Source organism: Tasmannia lanceolata, unplaced genomic scaffold (assembly GCF_043159265.1).
Source record: "Tasmannia lanceolata isolate RefF3 unplaced genomic scaffold, GAP_Taslan_0.1 ptg000015l, whole genome shotgun sequence".
Taxonomy (NCBI): Eukaryota; Viridiplantae; Streptophyta; class Magnoliopsida; order Canellales; family Winteraceae; genus Tasmannia; species Tasmannia lanceolata.
This window is the reverse complement of record NW_027518692.1, coordinates 41,064,445-41,088,782: the sequence shown is the minus strand read 5'-3', so window position 1 is coordinate 41,088,782 and position 24,338 is coordinate 41,064,445. Positions and strand designations below refer to the sequence as shown.

General features: G+C 43.5%; 1 protein-coding gene across 3 annotated transcripts; it reads right to left on the bottom strand.

Moving 5' to 3' along the window:
* Positions 1-1,045: 1,045 nt before the first annotated feature.
* LOC143847283 (omega-hydroxypalmitate O-feruloyl transferase-like) lies at positions 1,046-6,894 on the bottom strand. Of its 3 annotated transcripts, none has more exons than XM_077356067.1 (3): positions 6,512-6,894; positions 2,753-3,226; positions 1,046-2,246 (listed from the first exon to the last, which is right to left on the bottom strand). In XM_077356067.1, the coding sequence occupies exons 2-3, from the start codon at positions 3,191-3,193 to the stop codon at positions 1,389-1,391; spliced, it is 1,299 nt and encodes a 432-aa protein (XP_077212182.1). In that variant the 5' UTR covers positions 3,194-3,226; positions 6,512-6,894; the 3' UTR covers positions 1,046-1,388. The 3 variants fall into 3 exon arrangements, with proteins under 3 accessions (XP_077212182.1, XP_077212181.1, XP_077212183.1); XM_077356066.1 differs by lacking the exon at positions 6,512-6,894 and adding an exon at positions 3,525-3,680; XM_077356068.1 differs by lacking the exon at positions 6,512-6,894 and adding an exon at positions 3,414-3,508.
* Between the last annotated feature and the right edge of the window lie 17,444 nt (positions 6,895-24,338).

Sequence of the window (24,338 nt, the reverse complement as noted above, 5' to 3'; positions counted from 1 at the left end):
AAAGAAGGAAATTTCAGTCTGAAATTTTAATAAAATGCCTTTTTTATTTTTTATTTTTAAAAAGCGTTACAAAATTTCGGAATTTCGGTCCGAAATTTATGAATTTTTGTCCGGAATTTCGAACGTGAGTACCAAATTTCGACCGAAATTTCAGTTTTTCGGAAGTCCGAAACCGGTACCAAAATCGAAATTTTAAACCTTGGTTAAATGTCATAAAATAGCTTATGAATTCTCATCCTCTTCCTAGGCGATTTGCCAGTTTCTTAGAAGAAATTCAAGATGTGGTGGGGGAATCATCTACGTCCTTCTCTCACGTTAAGCGGTGGTGTTTCGAGGGAAGGCTTAGAGTTATTTGATTTTCTTCCCCCTTGATGTTTTATCCCGTGCCCTATTTGTGGGATTGTATCTTTGCTCCTTTTTCATTTTTGCTTGTTGTACAAACCATCTCGGCCTCCTTTGTCATTCAATGAGATTTTCTACCATTCAAAAAAAAAAAAATCTGTCAAATTATTGTCTAAAACAATTCTCCACTTGCTATGTATAAAATAGAAATTCAATGTAGGGTATTAATGTCTCATTTCTTTCTACAACTTCATTTGATATATTATAGTCCATTTCCATCCAAGCCTACCTCTGTTTTTGGGAAAAAAAGACATTTGGTGAAGCGTAGCTCCCAAGTACAAGTGTTTATCTTGTTAAGCAATTTCATAGAAATTGAATTGGATGAGGCTTAGATGAGCATGAATACTTCCCGGTATTCTAAATTTTTTGAAGGGGACATGCCTTACTGCATCCTGTCAGTTCCAGATCTTCCCATCATATTCTAAAAGAACATTTAGCATGGTCGATAGGATATCGGCTAATAATAGAATAGTGATAATTTTCAAAAAAAGATTCTCAACACGGTCACTTGATTGGTCTATGCATTAAACATTAGAGCAATACACTTGTTTGAGCAGCTATTCACACCCACGGAAAATGGAGATGAAGATGTTTTTTCACACTAAGAATTATTACTTAAAACAAATAACAATAGGAAATCCAATACAGAGCTTAGACATTGTGCTGTTCAACTGAATACCAAATTAAGACCACATACATTTAAAAGAAAAAGAATAGAAAGAAAGGAACAGAGACCCAAATGTGCTTGGAGTAACTCAGAGGAAGATCGTCGCTTCTTGACTTGAGCTGTATAATGCTTACTCCATCTTTTCCAACATTACTTTCCATGAAGTGCATTTGGGTCTGAATAATTCTAAACTTATTGGGACAGAAACATTCTGATCTAGATACAAATTCTGCATAAAAGAAACCCATAACTTGCTTGGAGTATCCTAGCTATAATCCTAGAGATTACCCCAATAAAATACGTACTTGGGCTTATTTCATCAAATGTGCATCAGTTCTGCAAAGACTGGCATAGCACTAGCGGGCAAACCCAGCAGTACATTTATGCTTTTCCTCTCTTTTCCATGAGATAGAAACAAAATCACTTCTTTCTCGGGTAGAGCTACTGGACCTGAATGAAGAGGCTCACCCCATCCAAAATCAGTGGTATGAAAAGATAGCCTTGACCAGGTAGTGATTAGAAGAGTTGCAGTGAGAGAAGGCCTAACTCTAGTTACTTCGAAATAGTCAACGGCAGATCTCATGGAACTGTCTGTAACCATTGAAACTGCCTTCTTGACCAGCCCAACTGTAAAAGACAAGGGCTTCTCCAATATCTCACCTGCACTACACAGAGAATTTGTTAACACAATTCCATTGCCAAAGTATCCCTTTGGTAGTGGGGGATTAAATCTAGACCGTCCATCAACAGCGAAGAGAAGCTTTGTTTCTTGATCGGGTCGCAAATTCAACGCTTCGGTTCGAGCTCTCCACACAAATGCGGATAGAGCTTCGAAAGTGGTGCATCTATCAAGTTCTCCATCTTTCATGGCTTTTTTTTTGAGTTTTTCAAGCTTTTCTGGGTCAAAACAAAAGGACCTATAGAGCATTTCTTCTTGATAGAGATTGAAAGTATCGGATATGTCTTTGATCTCTGCAAATTCATGGTGGGGAAACTCTATTTTAGGAGGATCTCTTGCTTTGAGTAAGCTTCTATCTAGGAATGGTGGAACACTCAGTGGCAAACCCCTCGCAGTTTCACCCCATGAGTTCACAAACTCCATCGCGCCTAAACCGTCAAACATGCAGTGATTCATTGATAGCCCAAGAACAAATCCTCCACACTTGAACCTAGTCACCTAAATTAAAACATAACATTAGAAATTTATCAGTTCAGATGAATAAATTCCCCTAGCTACATAGTGAGATTCAGGCAAGATTGAAAGCAATACAACACATAATCAACAAATGTAATCACCTCAAAATTACAAAATCTTCAAAATAAAAAATCTGTTTTATGAGGAAGCCAAAGTTTTTCAACAAGGCTAATGAAAAGTACCGTAGAATGCATAAATAATGTACGCTGGACGTGTAATTCTAGTCTGACTCTTCAGAAAAACTTAATCAGCATATTGTTCAAAACCATTGAAAATCAGTGTATAGGTGTAATTCTTAACTGTTTTGACACTTCTGACCAGTTGAATTTGCATATTGTCCACGAAAGTTCCATTGCAATGTAGTATAAGTAAACTTTCACAAACTAGAACTGAAAGTTTACTCACAAGCTATTTAAACAACACACAAAAACAAAGAAGAAAAGAAAAAAAGAACTTATCTGCATAGAACTACATAGAAAAATTCAGACCTGTGCCACCAAAGGAGGTATTTCTAGGATGTTCTTTGCGCCAGGAATGTTGTAAACAAGCTTCCCAAGCGTCACGGGATCGGGTTTTGTTATGTCTCCAATCATTTCCATGGTGCAATCTGTATCAGCCTCAACAAAAACAGCTCCTTCTCCCGAGCAATTCACAATCAGTTTCCCCTCAGCACTGATTGTCAACCGCCCGGCTAGTGGATAATAATGGACTAGAACCTTTGCCAAGGCCTCCTTCATAACTTCGGCAGCTCTTTCATTTCCTTTCCCCTCTTCCTTGAAGCAGTAAACTGTTTGAACAATCACCGCAATATTCTGGTCGAGGTTTGAAAGAAAATACAGACCCTTCTCTGTTTCCTCTACAGGAGGAACAAAGGCTGGCTCTCCTTGCTTGACACTGAATTCAAAACCATTCACATGTGAATTCTCCATTGGAACAGTCTCTCCAAACTCCACAACCTGACCCTGAACGCAAAGAAACAGCAATATATGAATAAATAAGAGAAACCCAAGAAAGAAAAGACTACAAAACTCAAAACGTATTTCTCTGCAAACTCCACAACCTGACCCAGAACACAAAGAAACAGCAATATATGAAGAAAGTAAGAGAAACTCAGTAAAGAAAGAATAAAAACTTATATCTATTTAATACCTAACAGATATTTATTCATGTATGTGAGAAAACAGAACCATTATTGATGAATGAAAGAGAACTTTTCAAAAGAATCTGATGACAATTCTCAGAACCGACTTAATGAAATACCTTTGAGAACAAAGTAAGCAGTCAGAAGCACATGGGTTGTATTCAAATCTGCAGTATCAGTTACAGAAGCTGAGATTCTTAGAATGGGTGAGGGACATATATAGAGAACGAACAGGACATGAACTCAGTCAAATGAGTGCAATTTTTCTAATAAAGAAAACAGGAATGACATGTGATGATGTTGATAGAAAATGATGAAATAAGCAAGCTCTTGAATTAGAGAAAGTGATTGAATTGAAGATGGAATGGTCCTTTTCTTCAAAAAAATGAGGATTTTGGACATGTTTTCTCTGTAGTTTCTTTTTGGCATTGGGTGGGAGTTGGCCACTGGCTATGGAACAAAACATCACCAGTCAGGACTTTGTGCCGTTGGTTGTTGGGGTTGGCGCCCCAAATTTGCTTGCTTGGTCTTCCATACCAAAGTTGGTAGCTTAGCTCAGCTAATAAGATTTAGAGAAATAATACCTACATTGCCTTCTTTTGATAATGGCACTCCTAGGCACTTAATTAAAAACTTTGAATGTGTGTAAAAAAATTATGGCAAAATTATTTCATGAAAAAAAAAAATGCAGGTTCAAGTTGGGTTTCAAAAAGGGGGGAAATTTACAATTTTGCAAAAACATTTTCATGGAAAATGAGTTTGGCAAACACCGAAAAACATATTTTACATGGAAACATATTCCCAAGAAAAATTTCTCCTGCACTAGACAGCCCTAGGGGGCTGTTGATAGCAAGTATAAAATAAAGAGAGGAGTGCCATTATTAAAAGAAGGGATTGCAAGTACCGTTGCCATATATTATTTATTGAGAATTATATGTTGTCTCACGCATACTTCTTCAACAAAACAATAGATTGGATTGTAAAACTTCAGGCAGAGATTCTTTTACAATCCTCAAAGCCATCAAAATGGTATTCACTTATTCCCAGGCAAGAACACGAAAACCTCCCACAGTAGTCGGATATGAAATCTTAAGGGAGTGCTCATATTGTTTTCTTTTATCTTTATCCAAGAACCCTAGAGGAGCTTTGAGCTGTTAGATGAGATCAATTATGTATCCTTATATTCACACTAAATAAATATTGTTTCTGTTTCTTTGTAAAGGGTAAGCTGGGTTCGAGGAAAGGGTTTATGTCCTCATCTTATAACTTTTTTTTTCTTAATAAAATTTAGGGAAATGATGTCAGCACAACCATGCTCTGGTATTCTCTCTAACCCATCTTGTCTTTTATTACTATTAGGGGTGTAGCCGAGCCGAGCTTGGCCCAGCTCGGCTCGTTAAGCTCGAAAGCTCGGCTCGGGCACCAAACAGGCTCGAGCTCGAAGCAGGCTCGCTAGCCTTACTGAGCTTGGGTTATATTAAGGTCAATGATATATTCACACCCCTCATCTTTCCTTGACAGCCCTATCTAGTGTAATTTGACTACTCTTTTTACACCACGGGGGTGGTCCAAGTAACAAATGGGGTACAAAAAGAAGTGACATATTTTGCCTCCCCTTCTCACTCCCTGGACAACCCTTTTAGTATATAAATTAATATATAATATATATTTAAATATATTAAATCCTTAACGAGCCTTAATGAGCCGAGCCTGGCCTAGCTCGGGCTCGGCTTGTTAAGCTTAACGAGCCTGGCCAGCTGGCTCGGCTCAGCTCGATAAGGGTTCGAGCCAAGCTCGAGCGAGCTTCCGAGCCCGAGCCAAAATTGACACCCTTAATTACTAAAGAGTTGACAACGGTCATTACCGTTCCCAAGGAGCTTTCACAAGTCAATTAAAAATACAAAAGAGAAGCTAGGTTTGTGCAATTATTAAAACATGGTTGTGCTGATGTCACTTCCCAAAATTTAAGGTGCCCGCTCCGGGCTCCTAGATAAATCCGGGGTTAAAAAGCATACCTATGCTGTATATAAAATAGGTTTGGAGATCATTTAAAACCTTTACAAATATAAAATTTTCTTTAAATACCTTATGTAAATATTGGGATTTGCTAAGGTCCATTGCAGAAGGCTTTTCGCGCCTGGTCTGTTGCACCTCAGACTAGCCACCTCGTGAATGGAGACAAAAGTTATTGTCTTCATTAATGAGGTGGCTGATCTGATGTGCGACAAACCAGCCGTAAAAACCCTTTTGCGATGGACGCTAGCAATTCCCGTAAATATTCTATAGCGCATCTTATACATATACATTTCTCCATAGCTACTGAATGCCTTATATATGTAAATTTATTTATAACTATTATATTCTTTCCACTTTTTAGCTCATGATTTATTTTTACCTCATAAAAAATATTGCACGAAAAATGCATGCACACAGCACGTGCTGTTCTCTTGTCAAAGCACACACAGGCACTAGTACCGGGCCCATGCATAATGTTAAAATCGTGGCCTCCACCACTTTTTTTCGTGGGTAAGTTGAGATTGAACCTCCATCATCTTGGTTGAAGAACGAAGCCTTAACCATTGGGTTAGAGGCTCAATCCCGAATGGTGGGCTCAAACCATTAAAATTTGAGGTGTTAAATGGTAGGCCTCATCCTAATTAATCCATAGGTTTGGGTAGAGATATTGGTGGGCCCGACTCATCAATAACATTAGGGGAAAATGGTGGGCCCACTCTATGCATGGGTTTGTGTAGAGATAGTTGGGCTGCCCCCTCTTAGCATGAGTTGCATAGTAGTGGGCCCACAGTATACTATAAGGGCATGTTAAGTTGCGCGAAGGAAATGGAAAAGAAAAGGAAATGACGTGGTAGAAAGAAATGGAAAGGAAAAGAAACTGCTAAGAAAGCAGTAGGAGTACGCATTCAGTTGCCAGGAAACGGAAAAGAAACAGCAGGAATGTGCATTCAGTTGCCAGGAAACGGAAATAAAATAACACAGAATATGTTCTTTACCGGATATAAAGCAAGTTATGCCCTCTAAGCCCTACCAAATAGTCTACTAACATAAATAAATACTCAAAAAAACTTAAGAAGCAGATTTCCTCTACCTCCTTAAGAAGTCAATCTTGTTTTGGATTTCCTCTACCTCCTTGAAGGATTTCCAACCTCAACAGTACGCAAAAGGAGCTTGTTATGGGAATATGTTCACATGCTTCACAAGTGACAGCTGGTCTTCAACAAAATGTAAGTGGCAGCGGGTCTTCAAAAACATGGCTTGGTAAAAATAATTCCCAAATCCAAACGTTTGCCTGTGCTTGGAGTACTCGAAATTAATCTCTATAGCAGGTCTGTAGAACCGTGGATTCCAAATACTATAGCTTTGGAGTTGTGAACCTTGTATCCAAATTGTTTAACAAACCATGCTAATGCAATTAAAGAGGCTATGTTGGTCTTCTGAGCACAATCCTGATTTCCACTCTAATGTTCATCTCTGAGCATCTGTCTATTTGGAGTCGGTTCTTGTTATTCAAGATATTATTGGAACTCACTCAATTTGTTAACAACAAAAGAGACACTTGAGGAGTTGAGGCTCTTTATTGCATTCAATTCAGATTTATAAAATTATACAAGTGGCAGCAATAATAGACATGCAATTGCCAGGTTGCTAACCAAATCCCCAAGTTACACATGCGCAAGCCTTGGACTTATCTACTCACAGAAACTGTTTGGAGATGAAGCCTTGGACTTATCTACTCACAGAAACTGTTTGGAGATGAGGGATCGATCATAAAAGGCAAAAATAGACGGCAACATTCATTTAATGGCCATGAAAGCTACGCACTTTGGACTTATCTATACTCACAGCTTTGGACTTATCTAAGCTAAGCTAAGCTAAGCTAAGCAGTTACACTTGCACAAGCTGTGGACTTATCTACTCACAGCTTTGTTAGATTTGGGCTCAATTTCGACGGAAGTCTCAGAAAGAAAAATGAAATCCGACTATATTTCACGGATTTGAAACGGCGGAAATGGCCTTGCCATGTGAGATAAGAGGGATTCCATGTGGGACGTGCAAAATCATAGCGCTTTCTGTCTCTCACCAACAAAACGACCATTTAAGCTCGTTTCCACAGAAAATGCCTCCTTTTTCCGTTTCTTTTCCGTTTCAAGGGCGCAACTGAATAGACCCTAAGGGATTTGAAAGGGACCATCGCATAAGGCATTTCATGGGCTGGCTGTTGCATGAGAGAGCAGCCACAAATGCTCACTTTTCAACAGATTTTGTCTTATCATTTAATTTATCTGAGGTGGCTGCTCCCGCAAAATGCCTTTTTTGTTTCATGGTTTAAAATTTTGGTTTCGGTAACCGTTTCGGACCCCACTGAAAACCGAAATTTTGGCGAAATCCGAAATTTTGTAATTTGGTTCGAAATTTCGGACCGAAATTTTGTAACACTTTTTTTTCAATAAATAATGTCATTTAATCGAAATTTCGGGTTCGGTCGAATTTTAAAACTATGCTCCCTAGCAAATCCCATATTATAAATATAACTCTACATCTTCCTGATACCCATGTTTTAATAATGGGGCAAAGTCACCTTGTTTTATACTTTTTAATAGAAAAAACAGTCACATAGACCTTTGAACGAAGTCACCAAACCTCTCTGTATTTTCGAACTCTCCAGCACTCCAAGTGGCAACTTCTAAATTGCAAATAGATAACTCTATGAGAAATTGATACTGACACCCTCAATTCAGGAATTTCCTACCATGTCAATGTCTCTAATTGGACTTGTTATGCAATAAGCAAGTTTCTCGAAGAAAAAGAAAGGTATAAGCTACAAAAACTACAGCTAAGTTCGTTGAGATTCTGCTCTCAATTGAATTCTAAAAGGGTTTTTTTAATTCCTTCTTTTTTTGACGAATAACAACGTTAGCTCAACAACAACTTCCAACTTTTTTGAAGAATTGAATTAATAAAAGAGAAGTCATATATTCGCTCCATTTTCTTCCCTGGTAATAGCATAAGTAATTCTATGGTTGCTGTAATCTTGTAATCTCGCTCTTATTCAAGGTTGCAGAATTTTTCAAATATCTAACTGTCTTCACCTGGGGCAACCCCCTCTAGTGTATTTAACTATTTATGACAACCCTTGTACATTGAGGGGCTGTCACAAGGGAAAAAAGGGACGGATATATCATTTCCCTAAACAAACATGCTAAAAAGTCATTGTTGGGGTTAAAATTCGAATCACGCCTTCGAATCACGCCACGGGACATAAGATCCGGCCGCTAGTACGCATAATACCCCATCACCATGATGAAATGGAGACATCCCCTCAAATTGCAACATGTGGCACTACCATCCCGGCCGAGCCCCTGGCTCTCGTTGGTACCAAGTCCAACGCCAATCGGTCTCCACTCCTCTCCCGAGGACCCGAACAAGGTAGCGGCTTCTGCAAGGAAAATCCTTAACAATACTTCGCCATCATGATCTGACACCATCAAAGCATGTCCCAAACCCTTGTTTCGTCGTGTTAAAGACTGCAAAGGCCAGGATTGTACACGTCATGATCTATCAACAACAGATCTCCTATATTGTCGAATCGCCTTCCAGGATCGTACACACATGCACTGTCACGTCGATATCTCCAGCGATACATGTAATCCACGTCATCGTAACCCCTTTCAAGTGCACTACCACCTCCTCCATTTCAATTATGTTTTCCTTCTGGATCCTCGATCTGACTTGTGTCGAAGGGTCCTCCCGTAGTTCCGACTCCGGGTGTTACTTAACCTTTTGTCTGTGGGCACATGATACAAGTCAGAAGGGTACCTTTTGGAAGGTGGACTCACCGTCCAGACTGTTCGCACTCAGATACATATTTGAACCGCATCTGAATGGTGCTCTCATCAAGAGTGAATCTGGTACTTGATACGGATTGCTTCTAACCGTCCCCAAAACCTCACATCACTACCTCGAGCGACAAAATGGCGTCTAGCCATCATCCCGATCATGACGTCCCATTCACGGTGATAATCCGATCATGACGTCCCATTCACGGTGAGAATCGCCAATGTCCCTATCCCAGAGGATCTATAGATACCGACGTTTGCTCCATACAATGGTTCCTGTTAGGCCGAAAATCGGTAACATGTACGACAGTGATGTAAGAGCTGAGCTGGATGACCAGAGGAGCTGAGTCCCGAGGGACCGGAGTGAGGGGAGCGAAGTGGCTGAGTCCTGCTATGAGGGCTGAGTCCTGCACAAGGCAAGCGAGGTCAGAAGACAAACCCAGGTTTTACTCCGGACAGGCCCTTCGACACTCAAGTCAGTATGAGCAGGAGTGCAGAGCTAGTCTTAAGAGTTTTGGGTGGAGAGGGTTTTTTGCATTACCCATTGGTTTGAGCTTTGAACCCCTATTTATAGGGGAAAACCTGGTGAGGTGTCCAGGTTTGGTGTCCTGGACAGGTGGCGGCCTGTGAGAGGCTGGAGTTCACCTACTCCAGGACAGGCGGCGGCCTGTGAGAGGCTGGAGTTCACCTACTCCAGGACAGGTGGCGGCCTATGAGAGGCTGGAGTTTTTACACCCCATCAGTTGCCCCCCAGTTTTCCAAGTCCTTGAGTGACTTGGGAAAGTGTGGCTGATGGATTATCTGGACGGGCAGGCACCGTATGGAAGTGAATCGAAGGGTTCAATCGGGAGGTCCAGTCAGGAGTCCGGCTGGGAATGAGTCCGGAAATCCAGTCCGGAGTCCGGCTGGAAATGAGTCCGGAAATCCAGTCCGAAGTCGGGCTGGAAATGAGTCCGGAAATCCAGTCCGGAGTCCGGCTGAAAGTGAGTCCGGAAATCCAGTCCGGAGTCCGGCTGGAAATGAGTCGGGAAATCCAGTCCGGAGTCCGGTTGGAAGTGAGTCCGGAAATCCAGTCCGGAGTCCGGCTGGAAGTGAGTCCGGAAATCCAGTCCGGAGTCCGGCTGGAAATGAGTCAAGAAATCCAGTCCGGAGTCCGGCTGGAAATGAGTCCGGAAATCCAGTCCGGAGTCCGGCTGGAAATGAGTCCGGAGTCCGGCCAGTCCGGCTGGGGATCGATCAGAAAAGACAAAAATAGACGGCAACATTCATTTAATGGCCATGAAAGCTACGCACTTTGGACTTATCTATACTCACAGCTTTGGACTTATCTAAGCTAAGCTAAGCTAAGCTAAGCAGTTACACTTGCACAAGCCGTGGACTTATCTACTCACAGCTTTGTTAGATTTGGGCGCAATTTCGACGGAAGTCTCAGAAAGGAAAATGAAATCCGACTATATTTCACAGATTTGAAACGGCGGAAATGGCCTTGCCACGTGAGATAAGTGGGATTCCATGTGGGACGTGCAAAATCCTAGAGCTTTCTGTCTCTCACCAACAAAACGACCATTAAAGCTCGTTTCCACGGAAAAGGCCTCCTTTTTCTGTTTCTTTTCCGTTTCAAGGGCGCAACTGAATAGACCCAGGGATTTGAAAGGGACCATCGCATAAGGCATTTCATGGGCTGGCTGTTGCATGAGAGAGCAGCCACAAATGCTCACTTTTCAACAGATTTTGTCTTATCATTTAATTTATCTGAGGTGGCTGCTCCCGCAAAATGCCTTTTTTGTTTCATGGTTTAAAATTTCGGTTTTGGTAACCATTTCGGACCCCACTGAAAACTGAAATTTTGGCGGTCCGAAATTTTATAATTTGGTTCGAAATCCCGGACCGAAATTTTGTAACACTTTTTTTTCAATAAATAATGGCATTTAATCGAAATTTCGGGTTCGGTCGAAATTTAAAACCATGCTCCCTAGCAAATCCCATATTATAAATATAACTCTACATCTTCCTGATACCCATGTTTTAGTAATGGGGCAAAGTCACCTTGTTTTATACTTCTTAATAGAAAAAACAGTCACATAGACCTTTGAACGAAGCCACCAAACCTCTCTGTATTTTCGAACTCTCCAACACTCCAAGTGGCAACTTCTAAATTGCAAATAGATAACTCTATGAGGAATTGATACTGACACCCCTCAATTTAGGAATTTCCTACCATGTCAATGTCTCTAATTGGACTTGTTATGCAATAAGCAAGTTTCTCGAAGAAAAATAAAGGTATAAGCTACAAAAACTACAGCTAAGTTCGTTGAGATTCTGCTCTCAATTTCTTTTTTTGACGAATAACAACGTTAGCTCAACAACTTCCAACTTTTTTGAAGAATTGAATTAATAAAAGAGAAGTCATATATTCGCTCCATTTTCTTCCCTGGTAATAGCATAAGTAATTCTATGGTTGCTGTAATCTTGTAATCTCGCTATTATTCAAGGTTGCAGAATTGTTCAAATATCTAACTGTCTTCACCTGGGCCAACCCCCTCTAGTGTATTTAACTATTTATGACAACCCTTGTACATTGAGGGGCTGTCACAAGGAAAAAAAGGGACGAATATATCATTTCCCTAAACAAACATGCTAAAAAGTCATGGTTGGGGTTTAAATTCGAATCACGACTTCGAATCACGCCACGGGACATAAGATCCGGCCGCCAGTACGCATAATACCCCATCACCATGATGAAATGGAGACATCCCCTCAAATTGCAACATGTGGCACTACCATCCCGGCCGAGCCCCTGGCTCTCGTTGGTACCAAGTCCAACGCCAATCGGTCTCCACTCCTCTCCCGAGGACCCGAACAAGGTAGCGGCTTCTGCAAGGAAAATCCTTAACAATACTTCGCCATCATGATCTGACACCATCAAAGCATGTCCCAAACCCTTGTTTCGTCGTGTTAAAGACTGCAAAGGCCATCATGATCTATGAACAACAGATCTCCTATATTGTCGAATCGCCTTCCAGGATCGTACACACATGCACTGTCACGTCGATATCTCCAGCGATACATGTGATCCACGTCATCGTAACCCCTTTCAAGTGCACTACCACCTCCTCCATTTCAATTCTCTTTTCCTTCTGGATCCTCGATCTGACTTGTGTCGAAGGGTCCTCCCGTAGTTCCGACTCCGGGTGTTACTTAACCTTTTGTCTGTGGGCACATGATACAAGTCAGAAGGGTACCTTTTGGAAGGTGGACTCACCGTCCAGACTGTTCGCACTCAGATACATATTTGAACCGCATCTGAATGGTGCTCTCATCAAGAGTGAATCTGGTACTTGATACGGATTGCTTCTAACCGTCCCCAAAACCTCACATCACTACCTCGAGCGACAAAATGGCGTCTAGCCATCATCCCGATCATGACGTCCCATTCACGGTGAGAATCCGATCATGACGTCCCATTCACGGTGAGAATCGCCAATGTCCCTATTCCAGAGGATCTATAGATACCGACGTTTGCTCCATACAATGGTTCCTGTTAGGCCGAAAATCGGTAACCGGTACGACAGTGACGTAAGAGCTGAGCTGGATGACCAGAGGAGCTGAGTCCCGAGGGACCGGAGTGAGGGGAGCGAAGTGGTTGAGTCCTGCTATGAGGGCTGAGTCCTGCACAAGGCAAGCGAGGTCAGAAGACCTACCCGGGTTTTACTCCGGACAGGCCCTTCGACACTCAAGTCAGTATGAGCAGGAGTGCAGAGCTAGTCTTAAGAGTTTTGGGTGGAGAGGGTTTTTTGCATTACCCATTGTTTTGAGCTTTGAACCCCTATTTATAGGGGAAAACCTGGTGAGGTGTCCAGGTTTGGTGTCCTGGACAGGTGGCGGCCTGTGAGAGGCTGGAGTTCACCTACTCCAGGACAGGTGGCGGCCTGTGAGAGGCTGGAGTTCACCTACTCCAGGACAGGTGGTGGCCTGTGAGAGGCTGGAGTTCACTTACTCCAGGACAGGTGGCGGCCTATGAGAGGCTGGAGTTTTTACACCCCATCAGTTGCCCCCCAGTTTTCCAAGTCCTTGAGTGACTTGGGAAAGTGTGGCTGATGGATTATCTGGACGGGCATGCACCGTATGGAAGTGAATCGAAGGGTTCAATCGGGAGGTCCAGTCCGGAGTCCGGCTGGGAGTGAGTCCGGAAATCCAGTCGGAGTCCGGCTGGAAGTGAGTCCGGAAATCCAGTCCGGAGTCCGGCTGGAAATGAGGCCGGAAATCCAGTCCGAAGTTGGGCTGAAAATGAGTCCGGAAATCCAGTCCGAAGTCCGGCTGGAAGTGAGTCCGGAAATCCAGTCCGGAGTCCGGCTGGAAGTGTGTCCGGAAATCCAGTCCGGAGTCCGGCTGGAAATGAGTCGGGAAATCCAGTCCGGAGTCCGGCTGGAAGTGAGTCCGGAAAACCTGTCCGGAGTCCGGCTGGAAGTGAGTCGGGAAATCCAGTCCGGAGTCCGGCTGGAAATGAGTCCCGGAATCCAGTCTGGAGTCCGGCTGGAAATGAGTCCGGAGTCCGGCCAGTCCGGCTGGAGATGAGTCCGGAATTCGCCAGTCCGGAGTTGAGCCAGTCCGGCTGGAGATGAGTCCGGAGTTCTCCAGTCCGGCTTGGGCCGAACTGGATTTTGTCGTTTAGCGAACGCGTCATATCCAGTCCGGCTTGGGCCAGACTGGTTTCCGTTGTCTTGCGTCCAGTCCGGCTTGGGCCGGACTGGTTTTGGTCGTCTTACGCCCAGTTCGGCTTGGGCCGGACTGGTTTTTGTCGTTTTGCTGAAACGCGTTATATCCAGTCCGACTTGGGCCGGACTGGTTTTTGTCGTCTTGCGCCCAGTTCGGCTTGGGCCGGACTGGTTTTTGTCGTTTTGTTGAAACGCGTTATATTAAGTCCGGCTTGGGCCGGACTGGTTTTTGTCGTCTTGCGCCAAGTCCGGCTTGGGCCGGACTGGTTTTTGTCGTTTTGTTGAAACGCGTTATATCCAGTCCGGCTTGGGCCGGACTGGTTTTTGTCGTTTTATTGAAACGCGTTATATCTAGTCCGGCTTGGGCCGGACTGGTTTCTGTCGTCTTGCGCCCAGTTCGGCTTGGGCCTATGGGACCCGATCCCGCGAGAGGGGTGGGGCGCGAGCCGCCATGCCTTCTCTTGGTCTCTCGTACCCACGCGATTGACGTGTGCATTTTATAATTGATTTTAATTCATCTTTTATGTGAACTTGGGATCACTAAGGCAATCTGAATTCCACACAAAAGAGACTGACAGAGTCGCCACCTAGATGTGGGATCTAGGACCCATAATTAACCAGAAATCTAGACTCGCTACCTGGTTACAAGAATGGAATGTATGGGGAGTTATCCACCACATGCACCATTCCTGCCCGATAATCGGTATTCGATTCCAAAAGCTAACTCTTTTAAATTCATTTTAAATGGCTCATTCAACTCTCTGTTAATGTGCTAGCTATGTGACATGCATCCTATGATCTAATTTCAATGTGAATCCTAAATGTGTATCTTGAATTTCTTAATTTGTCTGGATTCAATCTAAGTGAGAGTTCTCCTAAAATTCTAATTTCATGGAAAGTCCTAAGTGATTTAATTAAGCATTTACAAGAAAATTAATATACAAAACACCACAATTTGTTGTAGTGCTGACTCGCGGTTGGTATGCCATCAGACATCCAAGCTGCCTACGTACCCAAGCCTCACTGGGATCAAAGTCGACGTAGTTCGGTGCACCTAAGCTAAGCTACTTATGCCTAACTCAACTAAGACACCGATCTAGACTGATTTGACTGTTTCAACAGTTTTAAGAGGAGTTATTTAATTCAAGTTTAGGATTTTATTATCCTAGGATTTCATCTGAGATGCTATATGATTCTTATCTAAATGCAAATTGTTCCTTAGACTAATGCAGGTTAGCCTACATCCTAGTTTACTAGGCTTGTCCTAGGGAAAGATGTGGTGACTAATGTAACTAGGCTTATGGCACGGTTGCTATCCATAGCAAGCGTACGTGATGAGGCTAGACTCCTAACTCTAGAACTCCCTAAAACCTAAGACTCCCTAAAACCTAGGACACGACCTGACACCAGTGTTCCTAAATTGGGCTCTAAGGGTTCTTATGACAGAAACCGTAATCCAACGGTTCCGAAAGACACGAGATGAATCGATTTCAGTTCTTGAAGTTAATTAATTTCAGATTTCAAGGATTTTCGGTTTCTGGACATTTAAGGAATACCAATGGTTCTAGGTTTCACCAATTTCGGCCCAGAATAGCATCCAAGGAAGGGAATCGTGCGCTCTTTCCTTGTGCAATTTAATACTTAGGTTATAGCATCTTATTGCCTGGGATATCTCAGGATTTCCGTGGACAATAACCTCGGAGCCAACAACATGCTATAGCTTAAATATTCAAATTGTTAAAGATCGAGTGCAATTGGGATACGATTATGGATGCACTGGCCATTTTTCCAGGGAAATCTAAAGATCCTAAGAGTTCTGTTTCAATGAATTAAGGAATTAATATGTGACAGAGATTTAAGGTTCTTTAGAGATTTTCAGATGATTTTCAATTAATTTCGGATTTTCAATGAATTTTATCAATTTTAAACATATGAGTGATTTTACAAGTGAAACTGTTGCAAACGGATTCGAAATGAGTTGAAACTTCTACAGCAGCGAGATATGATGAAATGTAGCTTACTGGAAGATTTTTGCAGATTTTTACAGTAAGCTCATATTTAATTTTGATTTAACAACAATAAGACCAGATTGCAAAAATAACACAGAAACTACTAGAAATAGAAATCTAAATTCATTGAAATTTCTACAGAAGAAATATATACGTAAACATAGCATGCTGGGATATTTTCATGAATTTTAAAGACTATTTACTACCATTTTTGAATTTTTTAATTTTAAGACCAGATTATAAACTTACACTACAACCAATAGGAAACAAGATCTAAATCAATTAAAATTTTTACAGAAGCAATAAATATGAAAAATAAGACTACTGTAAAAATTTTGTGAATTTTAATCGTGATCTGATATCAATAAAAATTCTCACAAAATCTGATAGTTTTCAAAGAAAGCATTAAATAATATATCAAACAGAATCCAAAAATCTTTAAAAATTCAAGGTAGAATTTATCAGTATCATATTATTTTTCCACGAAATTTCAGTAATTGTGGAATCTGTTTAGTATATATTTTATTTTTCTTCGTCAAAAAGATGTTTTTGAAGAGTTTTCTATTTTTAAAACACGATTTTTGAGAAAATTATGACTCCGGAAAATATCCTTTAACCTTGTTCTGATGTGATGAACACAAGAAAATTTTGAAATTCCACAAAACAAATCATCCTGAGATAGCTATTTTTTTAAATTTTGTAATTTCTCAACCATTATTTTAAATAAAATTCCATTCTTCACTCAAATTTTTGAAATTCTTTGATCCAATGTCCGATCCGATCTGATGGTCATTTTAGTCTATTTGAATAGATCAGCGCATTAAATTTCGAGACAAATCGAAATTGAAACACTCATGTAGATTATGATTTTGAGCACACACATATAATATTGAATTAAATTCAATTAAATGCTAAAAATCATGCAAAAATATAAAAAAATACTAAATAATCCTGGAAAAATCTGAGAATAGTGCACCTACCTGTGATGGAGATTTTGGGTATCCTCTGAATAGGACAAGATTTGAAGGCGGGGATATGGAGGATTTATCTGGTAGTTTTCTTTGAGTCTTATTCCTCTCTTTTTTTTTCTCCTTTTGAAAGAAGAGAGCATGTGTATTTATAGGTGAGGGATGAGCCAGGTTGCCATCTTTAGGGCCTAGAGGTGTAGGGTGGAGATTGAGTGATGGAAAAAGGAAGGGGAAGGAATGGCCAAGATCGGATTTTTTCTAGAATATTCTCCCTCTTCTTTGGCATCTTCCATTTAAGCCATGGCTATGTTAAAAATAGCAAGCACTTATGCGGCCATGATCAAGTACTAAAGATTTAGGAACAATTCAAGGTCCAAGATGATGCCATTTGTCATTGGAATCTTTGTAGATTTTGGAAGCAAATTTCAAGGTAAGGGAAATGTCCAATTTGGTTGCCTTTGTAGAGAATGGCAACGATTTGGATGGTTGCGATTAACTGCAATCTCCATGTGATCGAAAGAATGGGCGAGATCGGGTCTCCAAATATCCTGAAATCTTTGCAATGATATGGAATAAGATTGGGTGGTTGAGATCAATTTCGATCGAAAGAATGGACGAGATGATGCCTCCAAATCTCCTAGAATCTTGTAAAAGATTTTTCAAATATTTTGAATGTAAAAATCGAAAAACGCGGTTTTCAGGAGATTTTGAAGTCCGATTTCGATAATTCTTTCGCCATTAAAATCGTTGATTTTTTCTCTTTCATTTAAGCCCAATGTTGCCATAGAAATATTATTTTCAGAATTTTTGACCAATGCGAGCCGTCGATTTTTAACAGCGAATCGTTTTTCCAACCGTTGATCAAATTGACGATTCGATTGATCCAACCAACTTAATCAATTTTTGATGAATGATCCTAATCTTTGAAATATGAATTTTGACAACAATTAAAGTACTGAAAGCACTGTTATTGATAATTTGGTTAAATTATTTCGACGGCTCTCGTTCACCCACATTGATCCGTGATTTTTCACTGGGTTTTTGCTCAATTAAGTGACACAATGTTTAATCTGAATTTGAGATTAACCTTGATCGATCCTATTTTGACTAAATGATCACAAATTCTTAGTAAGGAAAGACACTCAGGTTAAGATCTGCCCTTGATCTAACGATTTACGGAAATCGGGTCTCGGAATGGAATCAGGTCCCGGGCTGTGAAGTGACCCTAGCTTATTTTGTCCCGATTGATGATCCGTAAAGTCAGATCGAGATATTAATGACCTAAAACATATAAATCCATGATAGAGGGGCTCTCACATGGATTTAACACACTAAATTCACCAATCAGGGTATTTTTTAATTTTTCGGATCTAATCATCTCACCAGGTACATCTCTTTATCATTTCGGTTTTCAGAAAATTTGAGGATGCATACTTTACCAATAAAATTCCACAGATCAATATATTAGGTTATTGTTGGTTAAAGTGTAGCAAAATGAGGGTGTCTACAGGGCCGGACTGGTTTTTGTCGTTTTGTTGAAACGCGTTATATCCAGTCCGGCTTGGGCCGGACTGGTTTTTGTCGTCTTGCGCCCAGTCTGGCTTGGGCTGGACTGGTTTTTGTCGTTTTGTTGAAACGCGTTATATCCAGTCCGGCCCAAGCCGGACTGGTTTTTGTCGTTTTGTTGGAACGCGTTATATCCAGTCCGGCTTGGGCCTGACTGGTTTTTGTCGTCTTGCGCCCAGTCCGGCTTGGGGAATCCAGTCCGGAGTGCGGAGACCCGGTTCGGTTGTCCTTTGTAGATACGCGCGTGCTCAATCACATTTCTGTCTGGGGGAACGTGTCCGTCAATTAATAATGGACACGTGGCATCATTTGAGTGCCCTCGAGATGCGTGCTTCGCATTTAATGCCCCACCGCCTTCGAAAAGTTATAAAAAGAGGTTTTTACCTCTCATTTTTCACTTTTCACTTTTCACCTTTTATCTTCTCTTCTTTGCTTTGCGAGTTCGGCTTCGCAGTATCGCGCGAGCTCTCTACTCACCGGTATTCTTCTCAGTCCCTTCTTTTTCTACATGTCTTATAGTAGTTCAAGTTCCGAGTCCGGTTCTGAGTCTTCCACCAGTAGTAGCTCAGAGCTTAGGCCGCTGCAGGAGCCTGTAATGGCTAGTCCGACCGCTAGCATAGATATTATAGACAGTGACGACGGAGGGGACAAGGGCGAAGTGATATTAGATCTGAACGCCACCCCGCTCCCGACTGATAGTCTCCACCAAGTAGGGGGAGTGGGGGCAGCGACGTTGCTGAGGCGTCCACAACGTTCCTTCCTGGCAAGGCCGTGGAGGTCATTGCTAGAGCACGGATGGAGGCCAACCCTAAGTACAACATGCGGGCTCTAGTTGAGGAAAATCACCTCACTGAGTCCATGCTGAGGAACATTAGGGATAAATACAGTGTGCCCCCATCCTTCGAGCTGAGAACGGCAATAGAGGGAGATAGGGCGTGCAACGAAAGCTCTGATCTCTGCATTTACGAAGAGTCGTTGAGAGCAGGGTTTCGCTTTCCTTTGCACCCCTTCTATGTCGCGGTGCTCCGATATTATGGACTGGCTCCTGCCCAGGTGGCTCCGAACTCATGGAGATTACTGACTGGGTTTTTGTATCTTGTTCATGGCCGGCTGGAGAGGGGCGTGTCCGTGCCTCTATTCCGTGCTTGTGCTCATCTGAAGAGGCACAAAGAAGGGGGCTGTATTTATATCAGCCAGCGCCCTGATATGAAAATCATCACCGGTATCCCTTCGTCGATACACTCGTGGAAGAATAGGTTCTTCTACGTCAAGGACTCGGAGTCCAGGGAAGCCTGGCCGGTTCCTCTGATATGGGATGCTCCGCATACCAGCAAACTGAGCCGCAAACCGCTTCTTGAGGGCGACGATAAGAGGACATTAATCCTGATGCAGGAGGAAGTGGAGCGAACAGGTCTCATTCACTGTTCGGAATTTTCAGGAGAAGATATTCTGGTCGGACTTGGTATAAGTACCGCGACTCCGGCACGTATGTAGCTAGACTCTAAAAACTGCTGTTTTTTTTTTCTTTTATCTGCTTCTGACTGCTTCATTACTTGCAGAAATGAAGAAACAATCAACAGTGGAGAAGATAAGGCAAGGAGCCCAGCCAAGGGCGCAGGAAGGGGCTCAACAGGCACTCCAAGATCGCCAAAAGAGAAAGGCGACCGAGCTGGCGAGTCCGGCCCCATCACGAGACACGGCGCCACCCCCGGCTCAGAAGGCAAAGACCACGGTGAGGCTAGTGGGCCCCTTTGCTCAGGGAGGTGGTTCTTCTAAGTCTGGTGGTACATCTACTGGAACTGGAGCTGGGGCCCGCCCTCCCGTGAGGACGAGTGACAATGTTTTTCGGCCCAATTGGGCCGTTCAGAAAGACGACACTAGTCTGGGCGAGAGCCGAGTAGCGGCTGAGATCGTGAGCAAGTGTCTCCTCGTGAAGGACAAGCAACAGGTCGTCCACGAGCCGCCGGCTACTGGTGAAGAGGCGGTGTTCTCTTCACTCTATCAGGTAATGGATTTGTTTACTTTCTGTCCATTCTTGCTTTCTTCCTATACTGATGCTTGTTTCTGTCTGTAGATTGGGATATACTACAACGATCTCAACCAGAAGAGCAAGAAATTCTCCGAGGCCATCACCAAATCTGAAGAGGTGAACGGAAAGCTGGCCCGCGAGGTCCAGGAGCTCCAAACGAGCATCGGACGGGTGCAAGCTGAGAAGCAGCTGCTGACGGAGGATTTGGCCCTAGAGAGGTAGAAGTTGGACAAGGCTGCCGAGGCCATGGACGCCCAGAGGAGGAGATCCAAAGAGAGGCAGGATGTGGTAGTAAAGGCGGCCGCAGAGGCGAAAGAGGCCGAACTCTTCAGCCTGTCGAGTGAGGCTTATAGTCTTGGGTATTACGACTGCCTCCAGGAACTCCAGGCGTGCAACCCGAACTTGGTGATGGTCAATCTGACTCTTCCTTCCAGGCCGACGATTGTTGACGAGGAGCCAGAGGCCCCTGCCGATACCGCTGCTGATACCGCTGTTGACACTGCCACCGTCCCAGATGCCTCTTAGTATTTCTTTCTGCTTCTTTTTGTAATGGTCCTTGAGACCCTATACTTTTTGACAGCCTTTTGAGGTTAATTCTGTAATGGCCCTCGAGGCCTCACATTTTGATTAATGAAATCATACTTGTCCGTATCTGTTCTCCTCTTTCTGATAAGCTTTAGCTGAGTAACTTATCCGGCTTGCCAACTAGTTTCAATAACCTGGGATTTAGGCATTTGAGAGCACCCATGTTTTCTAAGCTGGGTTTCCAGAGAGTACCCAAGTTTACGAACTGGGTTTGCAGGCGGCTTTGGTTTTTGCTGTCCGGCTTGCTCCTAACCAAGAGTGGGCTCCTGGTTTTTGTGGAGGCAAGCCGCAGCGAACCAAGCTGCAAGTACCCTAGTTTTAATGAACCAGGGTTTCTCAGCAACGAGTACCCAGTTTTAGCGAACCGGGTTTCCAAAAAGTACCCAAGTTTTATGAACTGGGTTTCCAGGCGGCTTTGGTTTTTGCTGTCTGGCTTGCTCCTAACCAGGAGTGGGCTCCTGGTTTTTGTGGAGACAAGCCGCAGCGAACCAAGCGGCAAGTACCCTAGTTTTAATGAACCAGGGTTTCTCAGCAACGAGTACCCAGTTTTAGCAAACCGGGTTTCCAAAAAGTACCCAAGTTTTATGAACTGGGTTTCCAGGCGGCTTTGGTTTTTGCTGTCCGGCTTGCTCCTAACCAGGAGTGGGCTCCTGGTTTTTGTGGAGACAAGCCGCAGCGAACCAAGCGGCAAGTACCCTAGTTTTAATGAACCAGGCTTTCTCAGCAACGAGTACCCAGTTTTAGCGAACCGGGTTTCCAATTATAAGAGGAAAATTTGAATCTGTAAAAAGAATTATTTATTCATATAAACATAATTTACAAAATCACCTCTCACACCAGACGATGTGCCTACTGATAATATTTCCTGAGGTTTTTGGAGTTCCATGCGTGGGGTAGTAGACGCTCCTCCAGTGTCTCTAGCTTGTAGCTACCTGGACGGATAACTTCTTTCACTCGATATGGCCCCTCCCAAGTCGGGGAGAGTTTCCCGACTTTCAATGGTTGGGAGACAGCCGCTCTCCTGAGGACTAAATCTCCTGTCCGAAATTCTTTGGGACGTATCTTGGAGTCATGATAGTTGGATACCCTCTGCTTGTAGGCGGCGACTCGGATTCGAGATTCTTCCCGGATCTCCTCTAGTAAGTCAAGATTGGCGCGGAGCCCATCACTGTTAAGCTGCTCGTTGAAGCTGGTGACCCTGGGAGACGGAGTGCCTATATCGACCGGTATCACAGCCTCTGTTCCAAAGGAGAGGTTGAATGGCGATTCACCGGTTGGCGTGCGAGTAGTAGTGCGGTATGCCCATAGAACGTGATAAAGCTCGTCCGCCCAGCGGCCAGCTTTTTCATCCAGCCTTTTCTTTATCCCCTTAAGCAAGATCCTATTAGTCACTTCTGTTTGCCCGTTGGTCTGGGGGTGAGCTACTGAAGTGAACCTCTGTTCAATCTTTAGGTCGGAGCAGAACTTACGAAAGTTCCGGCAATCGAACTGTTTGCCGTTGTCCGTTATCAATGTACGAGGAATCCCAAATCTGCAAACTACTGATTTTCAGAAGAAGTTCTGCACATTTTGCTCTGTGATCTGCGCTAGGGGTTCCGCCTCTACCCACTTAGTAAAATAGTCGATCGCTATTACCACGAATATGCGCTTTCCGGAGGCCGGTGGGAAGGGGCCCAGGATGTCCATCCCCCATATTGCGAAGGGAAGTGGACTAATAATTGGAGCCATTGCCACGGCGGGCTGATGGATGGTTGGAGAGAATTTCTGACACCTCTCGCACCTTTTAACCAGACTCAGTGCATCCTGCCTTATGGTGGGCCAGTACAGACCTCTGAGCAGTACTTTTATTGCCAGGGCTTTGCCCCCTAGATGTTCTCCACAAATTCCTTCGTGCGTCTCCTGGAGTGTGTATGCGACGTCACCCGGCCGAAGGCACTTCAGGTACGGGAGAGTATAGGATCTCTTATACAAAACGTTGCTGTTGAAGGAGAATCGGGCAACTCTTTGTATCACCTTGCGGGCTTCCTTTTTATCCTCAGGGAGTTTACCGTCGCGCAGATAACTGATGATCTCGTCCATCCAGCACGGCTCATTCTCTACCTGCATTGTTTCTACGGCTTTACTTTCGATGCTGGATCTTGGCAGGAACTCCATGTGTATGCTCCCAAGGGTTGTATATCCGGAGGCAGCGAGTTTTGATAGCACATCTGCCTTGGCATTTTCTGTCCTGGGGACTCTGATGACCTCAAAACTTTCGAACTTACTGGCGAGTTGGTGGACCTTGGCGAGGTACTTGATCATACGCTCGTCTCGAGCTTCGTAGACTTCCTGAATCTGGTTTGCGACTAGCTGAGAATCACAGTATGCTTTTAAGTTCCGGGCGCCGGTTTGGATTGCAAGGCTCATTCCGGCAAGGAGAGCTTCATACTCCGCCTCGTTATTGGATGCGCGGAATCCAAATCTTAAGGCATAATCCGCAGTGAAGTCATCAGGTCCGATGAGGATGAGGCCAGCTCCACAACCACTTTTGTTTGAAGACCCGTCGACATGTACTTCCCAAATTAGTGCGCTGGTCGTGGAGCCCTGCTCGGCTGGCGGATGGATGATTTCTGTTTCTGTTCCCTCTGCTATACATTCTTTAGGGGCTGCTTTCTCCGCGACTGGGAGCTGCACAGTTTCAGAATCGACGAACTGCTGGGGGATGGTGCATTCAGCTACGAAGTCTACTAGTACTTGTGCCTTGATGGCTGGCCTAGGCGCGTACTGAATATCGAACTCGCTTAGCTCCACGGCCCATTTCACAAGCCGCCCGGAGATATCTGGTCGATGGAGTACTTGCCGGAGTGGCTGATCAGTCAAGACTTTTATGGTGTGGGCTTGGAAGTAAGGCCTTAACTTCCTGGCTGCCATTACCAGCGCGTAAGCCAATTTCTCGACCCGCTGGTACATTATTTCTGCGTCGTGAAGAAGCTTACTGACATAATAGATAGGTTTTTGCTGTCAGTGCTCTTCGCGGACGAGAACATATGCCAGAGCCGTGGAGCTAACGGAGAGATACAGGAATAGCTCCTCACCCGGCTCCGGCTTTGTTAATAGTGGTGGGGAGGACAGATATTTCTTCAACTCCTCGAATGCGGTCTGGCACTCCTCCGTCCAGGGCGTAGTCTTGAGTCCTTTGACCGCGCTGAAGAAAGGCACTCACCTCT